The following is a 10,635-nucleotide window of genomic DNA, read 5'->3' as shown; positions in this document are numbered from 1 at the left end:
CAAAACTGCTGATGTGGCATAGGATCTAATGCATGAAATCCTCTGTGACACCCCACTGAGACTGGCCTAATGAAAATAAAACTCATATGACACTTATTTGAGAATGGCCTAACAACCAGTCGACAAACTTCAACCACCAATAATATTAGTGATGATCTGAAGTCATACCTTTTTTGAGAAAAATACTAGAGTTGCCAGAATTGTTATTTCATACCAGAAATTTTATGCTGTTTACGATAAGAGGCATTTTAATTGTTCAGTTGGCTATTTTTTATCTAGTTCAGTAAGGCATTCATTATTTGGTTAATCATTCAACTGGATACATTAAATAACTTGTTTCCAGTTTATCAAAATCAAGTAGTTATCCTGTTAACAATGCCTTCGTAGATCCCTGCACTAAATTCCTCATATAAATCAACTGTAATGTCAAACTGAATTAAATTAATCCTTAATGTTGTAGTGAATGAAACTTTGAATCATGATTGCTCAACTACACAAATAACAGTACTGCTGTGAGATTTGACTGAGTATATCATAGCATTTTTAAACCTTCTACTCCCTCTGTTTCTTTCTATAAAGTCTATTAGGAATTTAGGATTTGGGGAAGTCTTTAGAAGTATACTTTGCCCATCAGTTACTCAATCAATAATTCAATATACTATCAACCGCTACAATATCAATTCGCAATAAAAGATGTGTGAAGTGTGAATCTATTCATATAACTTTTATATACTAATCATGCATATAATTGACAAATTGTCGGTCAAAATTTACAAAGTTTGATTATTTTTTTCAACCCTAGTATGCCTTGTATTTTGAAATATAAAACAGAGCCATTATTCTGTTTAGGAACTGTCTATTGCTACTTGCTACCTTTGGAGCTGTTACCTGCTGGAACCAACTTCGAAATTTCTATCCTAGCTAGCTTAGCTAGCTTGGTGCATATATATGTCAATCTTAGTATATACCAGAATCAGCAAACTGAATAATATTAATCACGTGCCAACATAGCATTAGCACCTAGTGGCATAGACAATTAGCATACTCATCCAAGTTATGGTTTATAAATGTTGTTCCTAATTTTCTGCAGGCTGGAGCAGCACCGTTTTGCAAAGCGGTGCCCATTCATCAGCCTTGTCAAGCAAAATATACACCCAGAGGCCCTGAATTCCTCACTTCCTCAGCGTCCATGGTCACTCATGTACAGTAGCTATATATGCATCTGGCTGCCATATCTTTTCAGGTTGAGCCGATTTCTTCCTTCAGCACATGCTCCCAATCTGAAGATCCAAACCCACAACTGCCACACGAAATGCCGTCTCTTCCAGTGATATGTGAGAGTGATCGCATTCCATCAGAAGTGCTTGCGTCCAATCCTCTGTGAGCCCTATTTGATGCCATTTGTAGACCAGAATGCGCATGGAGGTGGACGCCAGTTTCTTCCAAGCCTGACAGGAAATATTCATCCTCAGTATTCTTGGGCACAGTTATGTGACCTTTTGAACTTGATAGAACACTGCTCTCTCCTGACTGAATGTGGTCGGCATAAAGGAGGTTATGACTATTTCTTCCTCCAGGACAGTCCTCGAGCATCAGGGGGCTAGTTATGGCAGATCCATTGGAACTACATGGGTGTGCACCCGTATCACATACATGGAAAGAAGGGATTCTTGAACCACCACCAATATGAGCCCTGCTAGACTCTAGATCAATTTCCATACAAGTTTGTTTCAGTTGATACTTCAACGCACAATTTGCACGTTCTGCATCGATCCACAAATTCTTATAGATAATAGCCTGTGAGTGATCCTCCTCACAAGAGAGATCCTTTGGAAAATTGTTGAGTGAAGGCTGCTCAATAGAATAATAAAATTAGCTTGCTGGAAAGTGTACAAAAGGTAATAATTTAACTGCATTTGCATGTGAGTTCAGTGATCAAATCCTACTGATTCTGATCACAATGTTACAGAAGAAATAGGAAAAAAATCGTAATATATTTTCTAAGAGATTGCTAACAGCAAATTGTTTTATACAATTATCCTAAAAGTTGCCAGGAGAACTTTCACCACATATCTTGTAATTTGGACTTACTGGGAGACAAAATGTGTATCAAGAAACTCTGCATGTTCATAAACAACAAAACTGTCTTACAATGTGTAGAAAATGTTACCTGGTACCCTATCATGCACTTTTTCCTTAAGTCACCGAGAAAACGACTAGAATCAGCAAGATTAGAGATAATTATGCCTTTTCCATTATCAGCAGTGTAACTACCACTGTAGTTTCCTGTGACAGATTTTGAAACTGCATTCTGAGGATAGCAAGCCTTTAGTCCTCTTGCCTTGTCAAAAGCACCCTTAAAAGGAACCTAGTAAGAACCAAAAACAAAAGGTTTATTGCTTCACTGAATCAAATGCACAACTAAATTGCAAGTCTTTCCAGTTTAAAAGTTCTTGTGGCAAGTGGCAACACTGAGAATTTTGAAGGATTTATTTCCAGATCATGAAGTGTAATATTTCTTAGAAGCAGAAATCTCATAGTTCACTAATCTTACACAGAATTACACAAATATGGTTAAATAAAGATTCGTGGCTATTCCGTCTAAGAGGACATTGGATAAACAACATTGGAAAATGTGGTCCACATTAAAGCAAAAGGAAGAATAAACTTGAATAGTTTAGCTTAACCCTGCCCCCTCATTTGAAAATAAACAAGCTGGAGATGGAGGTATTTCCCATTGACTGATTGACAGAATGCACATTGTGTCTACTGTCAACAAAATGTATTTCCCATTGACTGATTGACAGAATGTTGAGCTGACAAGACTTCACGAAATTACAAAAACAGTGCACCTTTCTTGCTTTATGAAGACAGCTCTGAAGATTCTCAATTACTGATTGGAGGAGGTTGTAGTCATGCTCCTTCATCTCAATTTCATCAGAATAATTACCACATAGCACCTCCGACATACTCTTGATGGCCTTCAGAATTCCTGATATGTTCAATCCAGATGAGGAACAGGAACCTGTAACTGCACCAAGTACATGCATAAGCCAAAGAAGGAAAAAGATAATATAATATAGAGAGCAGCAGGTGAATCATATAGAAGTAGAACATTTTGATTGAGTTAGAGTGTTAGACGGACCATTGCTGGTATTTGATTTCCTAACTGAGAAGGGAATAAAATCAGGAGCAGCAGAGTTTAGGCCAGATCGTTTTATGAGATCATCTATCACTTCTGAACACTGCTTCTCTGAATTGCATTTTGCTGCACCATGTTTCACAAACTCGAGCTCCTTCCCATGGGAATCTTGTATCAGGTTTGTACCAATGTCTCCAGGTGCTTTGGACAGACCCGATTCAACATGGGGTTGGGAATGATTTTGCTTACTCTTCCTAGTGACAAAATTCTGAAGATAATCAATGCTAGAGCTTTGTTCCTGCCCTGCATCAGAAGCCACTGATTCTTGTTTCACAGATTGGGCAACTAATGTTTGATGAATGTCAAAAGGAGAGAGACGAGAAGCTGTCCCTCGCCAGCACGGTGAATCCACAGAGCACTCTGATGGATCAGGATTCACATCATCAGCCACTGTAACACATGGGCTAGAACATGCAGATGGTCCATGAGGCTTCACACTGAATTCAGGATTTAGCTCTTTCGAGAAAACCAAGGTGCCCTGTGAAGTACCATTTCCATTAACAGGATTACTGAATTCTAAGTTTCCACGAAAGGGGACATCTTTCCCGGTCTCTTTATTGGATTCATCATTTTGCCTCATAGCCAATTTGTTAATAGAACCAATACTGGTGTTGTCAGTTTCTGAAGTTTTATTCGGGGGGCTTCTGATCGTCACCTTTACCTTCCCTGAGGTCAAGGGAATTCGGTGCTGCTTGAAATCGGAAACTATGGTAACAGATGGCTCTGAAACTATCGCAACTGAGGAACTTGGAGATGGATAGACACTGGCAGGAATTCCACATGACGAGCTTGGCTGACTTTTGTGAATTCCATATACACAGCTTGGATAAACATCGTCACTCGGCTTCATCCCAAAGCGGGTTGCCAACAACACCGAGTACGAATCGTTGTCCTCTCCATTCAACACAAAGTTATCATCAATCAAACTCGAAGCATCACCTAGATATCCATAGGACACAATAATGACATCAACGTGTAAGAAATAAATGGGAACGTATGTATCAAACTGGACCGTACTATAAAACCACCAATGGCCATCTACATTATTGAGCTAGTGATTCAGTTCAAACCATCCAAGGATAGACTGATCTAAATGGCAAGTAAGTAGGTAACTGAAAGGGAGAAGTTGAAACTACAGAACAACAAAAGAAAATTATAATCAATGGTGCGTGGCAGATGGTACTACTTCAACCTAGGGCCAGCCACTGCGAACCTTAGTAAAGTGCAAGAACCAACAAAAAGGGTAAATCTTTCGTGACGCCAACGCGCCAAATCGCGACATGCCAGTACAACAAAGCTACAGGGGAGCGCGTGAAGACGTGAGCTACTAGCCTAGAAAAAAAACTAGGCATAGCTCCGGAGGCGATAGCTAGAAGTGGTTGGGGACGGGAGAGGAGGAAAGTTACCGTCCTGGAGGCGCCCGGGAGGGGCGCGGGCCTGGCGCGCGAGGAGGGTGTAGGGAGCGGCGTTCGGGGAGAGCGTAGAAGACGGACCGCTGGGAATGGCGCCGCCGCCGTCGGCTGCGGCGGCGGCGAAGGAAGAGGAGGAGGAGGAGGAGGGCATCGCCGGCGAGGCCTGTGGGTTCAGTTGGTCAAGGCAGGGGTGGCCGGGTGGGATGGGGTGGCGAGGGGCGAGGGGCGGAATGGTAATTCCGGGGAAGTTAGGGGGCGTGGCCGCGTGGGTGTTGGACTCTCCGCCTCTTCGATTCCGAAGCGTAGGCTTCGTCAGGAAGCAATGAAGGTTACTGTTCGCGGGGACTAATAAGAAATTTGAATTATTAATGGTAGCGAAAGATCAGGTTCGAACTTTTCTAGAAAATCCACTGGCTTGGTTCCTCGAAAGAATGGAGCGAGAAAACGCTATTGACTTTGTTACTTTCACTTCTCATCTCTAAACATGCATAACTTAGAGATGTACCCGTCGATAACGCTGCAAGCATTTGCGCTGGGATTGCATAATTCGTAGGAATTACAAATTCCCTGTGGAATTCGCAACATAATTCGTATACGTCCCAATCAATTTGAAGCAAGTCCTCCATTTTATTATTTTAGATGTTTTGGTTAAAAACAAAGTTTGGGAGCAAATGGACCAAGCTGGTAGCAGTGAATCAGTGAGCACAGGAGGCTTGGTTGCAATTGCAGGCTGCCACCAACACCAAGGGCCCGCACGCTCATCAACCACAAATCCTTCACATCGCATGGAAACCATATAATAGATTCAGCAGAAAATGAAATGCCGTTTTGTTTTGGGTTGGAATTCGCAGCAAATGATTTCCGATTACCATCGTCAACTAGCCAACTAGACCTCCTGCTTGTAAAGGAAGAACACGATTGCAAGAACAAGGATCTTCAGCCATGTTCTGCCTTTTCGACTATCGATTTACTTTGGGTTCCACCTCTTCTTGTTCATTTATTAAAGTACTGTAACAGAAACAGCCGGCCCACAAAACCCCTCAAGTGCCCAGCCACCAAACATGTTACAGGAAACTTCAGCTGCAACCTCGTCAGATCCTCACCCACCAGGCACCGCACGTGCGCAAGGCAGCAGCAAATTTCATAAGCAACCCAACGCATTCAGACATCTGTACCCAAACAGCGACAGATGCTGGCATTTCTTCACCCCGAATTCAAAACTCATCTGAACCCTTCTCGTTAGATACAAACATATAGCAACACAAAATCATGACCAGCAAGATACCAGCATCAGGAACTAGAAGTTTAGCACGGACTATCTTCATGAAAAAGAAACATCAGATATTACCAAGGTTCAGACTCGCCCCCGTCTAAGAGGGTATTGCTACATTACATCAGGAACTAAAGCCAGCAGCCGAGGGCATACCTTACAACTACACAACAGCTACCGCATCGAGTTACCAGCATCTGCGTTCAACAGCAGAAGAAAAACTAAGGATGTAATACTATGCCTCTAGTAACGGTTACTTTTTTTTTTCTTTTTTTTGCTCCTCCTAACATGCTACTTCTTTTTTTGATTTTCTGCTGCCTCGGCTTGCCGGAGGGAGAACAGACATCGGATGTCATACAGCCCTATAAACCCATGCTGTATGACAGACTATGTACACGTGACTAAACACCACCAGGTCGATGCCAGGAACCTGTGTGCGCAAAACATAACACCTCATACCGCACCAGGACAGCTTTCACATCCACCCATATACCCCAACAGAGAGAAGCAGTAGCAGAACCACCGAAAGAACCAGCCAGGCGGTGTATGATTGGAAGCCTCCCTTCTGCACTGGTGCTCTCACCAGCGACTCAAGACCACTCTCCTGCTTTATAGTATCCTTGTCACTCTTCTCAGAAGCCTTCCGCAGCCTTGGAACAGGTTTGGCTTCTGGAACAGCCATTTCAGCAACTGCAGGTTGGCAACATATTGAATCAGCTTAACAAAAGCATAACTTAGCAATCACAAAGCTACACAATATACGGAAGTTCCAAAGCCTTCTTACCATGTTGAGGCATGGTCTTTTGCTCATTATCATCGCAATTGACTGACAGATCATCAACACTTCCAGCAAAGTTTTTACTTGCATCCTCTGCAATCTGGCAGAACACCAAAACAAATTAGATTACATTAGTTGCTAAAACAGGTCAGCCGTGATCAAAAGAGTCCATTAGAAAACGCTGCCCAACAGATGCCACACATTTAGTAACAAAAATATCTATTGATCCTCCTGGGTAAAACTCATTACTGAAGAAAAACATGGATTTAATTTCAGAGTAACAAAAGGACCCTCACCTCAGATTTCTCTGGTTGGTGGTGACTTTCTGTTTCGTTTATGATGCAGCTCGAAGTATCATCAGTACTAGGACATGGTCCTGTCTTGAGGTCTGACTGCAGCCGTAGCCTTCGCACTGTAGTCCCCTGTTGGGTGAATGAACTCTCCGAGCTTGAACTTGGAGCAGGGCGGCTTCTAATAACAATCCCTGTTGACTCAGCCTCATCTCCATCAGAAACCACATCCCTGTCTGCAGTTACAACACATGACACTTCATCTTCACTCTCATCTCTAGTTATGCTCTCCGCACTCTCAAAATCAGCAGGCAAATGTAGCCGGAGCCTCCTTGATGCAGTGCCCTGGTTAGTAAGCACATAGTTTGGCTGCGCAGAGGACTGTAACTGCCGGGGCATAAGAGAAATCCCAGTTCCCTGAAGGCCATATTCAATGTTCATTCCAGCCCTCCTTGCATTTGAATCTTCCATGTTATTGAAAAGTTCATGCAAGGAATCAGCGCCAGAGTCCACTGAAAGTACATCCTGGTCATTGGCGTCATAAGGCAGCAACGGTGTATTCTCATATGCTGAATTCAGAGGGTTCGGCTCATCTGACAAGAAATCTAGATTTGCCCACCAGCTTTGATCATCTTCACCCTGCACAGATAGCAAAAGATAAGGACTCCAGCATTTACCAAGACCTAAACATCTGGTGCCAAACTCAGTAAGAGTAGAAACCATTACCTGTGCAACCCCATTGTTCTCAAATTCTGTAGGAATGTCTGAATCATACTGAACTCTTGATGTTGTTGATGAATGTTCATCAGGATCAACAAGTGCTTGGTTCAAGAAAACATCCAGGGCATCAGGAGGATTCATGTTGCCATCAAAACCAAAAGCTATTTCCTGGAGATCAGGGACGAATGCATTTCCATGCTGTAGATTGGGGGCAATATCAGGCGCAAAATTGGTGAGATTATCATTCCCATTCTGTGGATTAATGAGCTGAGCTGAAGCACCAGCAGAAGGATTGACCTGCTTGCAAAAATAAAGATGATATAAGTCTTTAGAAGAAATTCGGTACCTAGGATTGTAGCATGACATATATTGTCCATGGAAATGTTGAATGCAAGTTTAATAGGCTTTTTACTGTGTTGTGCTCACCTCAGGTACATCAGCATGTCCATTGAAAGGCATATGGGAAACATCCGCTGCAGTAGGCACTAAGTTATCATTTCTGCCCGCCAGCCACCTTGTTATTGGCATAGCATGAGTTTCAACAGGATTGGGCAGCTCAATTGGACTTTCATGCAGACCAGATTCTGGAGATTCCCTATTTAACGGCGTGTTTGCTTCCTCATTTGCCTCTATGTTGTCAGGTGACGAGCGAGAAGGAGTAGGCGAGTAGCCACTCCTATCCACTTCCTCTGGGCTAGCGCGCTCAGGTTTCTCCTCTTGCTTCCGGAAGAGGCGATAAAGAACATAACCACCCTGCAGAAGATACATTGCATAACCATCAGGAAATGAAACAACGATTGGACATCAGAAGCAAAACACCAATTTCCTATACGCTTAAGCTGTACAGAACTAACTGCAACGGAAGTTAGAACTCTCTTTACCAGCTGAAATCAAAGTATCTTTGAGGGATTTGTTCCTCTGTGAACAGAATACTCTGTTATATTTCTCATACACAAACTGAACTATATGAAGCATACATATGCACCAACATTTCCACTACAGATCCTGACAACCATAAGCTGCAGCGAGAAGAAAAGCAACCAGATACTGTAGGTTTACCTGCTCACCGGAGTCGAACTCCGGCTCAGTGGTGCGGTACTCATGCATGATCCACCCTGTCCGCTCGCCCTTGGGTGCGCGTCCACGGTGGAACACAAGGGTCTTCTTCATGCCGATGACATGCTGCTTGCGCTTGTCACCCTTGGACTTGATGATCCTGTCCTTGCCAGTGGCCTTCCAGTAGCCAGCCTCCGTGGCCCTGTTCGACCTGCTCCCGTTCGGGTACTTGCGGTCCTTGGGCGCGAAGAAGAACCATTCAGGATCATCTGACCGGATCAGCGATTTATCTGCGCAAACACACACAATCATCACGTCATCAGTACTCCAGATCAGGAAACGGGAATCATCTTTCACTACGAGTTTGTTGGACACGCAGGTAAACAAAATGAATCGGCGCCGTCGTCAACGATTTTGTTCAACCGCATCGAACAAAATCAAAATCGCATCTCGGAAAAGGGGGAGCGCACGGGATTAAAGAAAGGATTTAGCGGAGTTCGAGGGAATCGCATCGAACCCGCACAGCGCAGCGCCCACAGAGAACTGTGTCTCAAGAAACTACTAGTGCAAGCAATCCCCAAAACAAATGCTACGGCTGGCAATCTGCTCGGCTTTTCAGCACACGAGCATCGGAACCCTGCAGCAGAAGGAAGGTTCGCGGGGTAGGTGGCGACGGGAACACTGGGGAGGAAGGGGGGATCGCGTGGATGGGAACAGGTTGACCGAAATGGCACGATTCCAATCCGGCAAGCAAAAATCCGGGGAATGGGGGAACTCTGTGACAACATCTGACAAAATCCCCCCAAATTGGACACGGGTCGAAAGCGAATCCTCATCAAAAACTGCAAACGAATCGACCACCCGAAGAGCCATCAAGAACCTGAGCGGAGCTCTCACCCGTCTAAGAAGAACAGCCGAAAAATCGAAACAAAATCGGAAGCGGAAGCAACGGGAGCGGACGATCGAAGCGGTGACGGAGAAGGAGCGGGAGAGTACCATACCTGGGAGGTCCCATGGCTCGCACTTGCAGACGTCGATCTCGGGGATGACCTCGACCTCGGAGTTGATCTGGCCGGTGATCTTTCCCTTGAGGTAGTGGCGGACGAGCTCCTCGTCGGTGGGGTGGAAGCGGAAGCCGAGCGGCAGCGCCTTGAGCTCCATCACCGTCATCCTCGCCGAGATCCAGGCGTGCGGGGGGGCGTTCGCGGCTTCGCGCTCCGCGACGGGGGTGGGGGAATATGCTTAGCGGCGAAGGAAGCGCGGGGGAGGGAGAGGGGGAGAGGGGGAGAAGGGGGAGAGCGGAATTGGACAAGGGTTTGGGCCGGATTGGATATGGGAGGGGGATTTTAGGGGGGGATAGAAGATGGGTGTGGGAGGCGGGGAGGAGACGTGGTTGCGAAGAAAGCGAGTGGCTGGCTGGCTGCTTTACCGCGTCGAGGAATTTCCTTGCATATACCCCACCCCGGCCGCGGCCGCGTAGGCGCGTACCAGATGGGCCCCCCGCCCAACCGCCGTATTACGACTCTGCCACTGCCGCTGGGGCCACCCGCGCTCCCTTCCCATTTGTTTCCTCTTTTTTTTCCTAGGGAGAATTCCTTCTCCTTTTGTTGAAATTTGTCAGATCAGGTTCCTCAACCTGTAGTGGTGTTGGGCAATGTTAGTTCTGTTCCTGAGAAATTTTGCGGAGATCTGGTCGCAACAAGGACTATTTCATTTTAGTTCTGGGAGGGTTTCTTCATGCTTTTCATCCTGTTTTAATTTGGCCACAGCACGGTCTAGTAGCGGCGCGATTCCGTGGCATGTGAGCTTTCCTTTGGAGCCCGTTTGCTTTTCCCTTCCCAGTGCGTTGCACCATGCTGCCACTGTGCAGTAATTCCCTGCACAGTGCGTTCAGCTTGTCCTCCTTT

General features: G+C 45.0%; 2 protein-coding genes across 2 annotated transcripts; both read right to left on the bottom strand.

The window, feature by feature from the left end:
- Positions 1-963: 963 nt before the first annotated feature.
- On the bottom strand, positions 964-4,902 carry LOC101763969. The gene is made up of 5 exons (XM_004972740.3): positions 4,609-4,902; positions 3,146-4,141; positions 2,853-3,031; positions 2,171-2,368; positions 964-1,851 (listed from the first exon to the last, which is right to left on the bottom strand). Exons 1-5 carry the CDS (start codon positions 4,763-4,765, stop codon positions 1,240-1,242), a joined length of 2,142 nt encoding a protein of 713 aa, XP_004972797.1. The 5' UTR covers positions 4,766-4,902; the 3' UTR covers positions 964-1,239.
- A 1,002-nt stretch (positions 4,903-5,904) lies between these two features.
- LOC101763561 (protein NTM1-like 9) lies at positions 5,905-10,145 on the bottom strand. The gene is made up of 7 exons (XM_004972739.2): positions 9,730-10,145; positions 8,732-9,018; positions 8,099-8,425; positions 7,679-7,969; positions 6,959-7,591; positions 6,669-6,762; positions 5,905-6,574 (listed from the first exon to the last, which is right to left on the bottom strand). Exons 1-7 carry the CDS (start codon positions 9,896-9,898, stop codon positions 6,360-6,362), a joined length of 2,016 nt encoding a protein of 671 aa, XP_004972796.1. The 5' UTR covers positions 9,899-10,145; the 3' UTR covers positions 5,905-6,359.
- Between the last annotated feature and the right edge of the window lie 490 nt (positions 10,146-10,635).

This window comes from Setaria italica, chromosome VI (genome assembly GCF_000263155.2).
Source record: "Setaria italica strain Yugu1 chromosome VI, Setaria_italica_v2.0, whole genome shotgun sequence".
Lineage (NCBI taxonomy): Eukaryota > Viridiplantae > Streptophyta > Magnoliopsida > Poales > Poaceae > Setaria > Setaria italica.
This window is presented reverse-complemented; position numbering and strand designations above follow the sequence as displayed.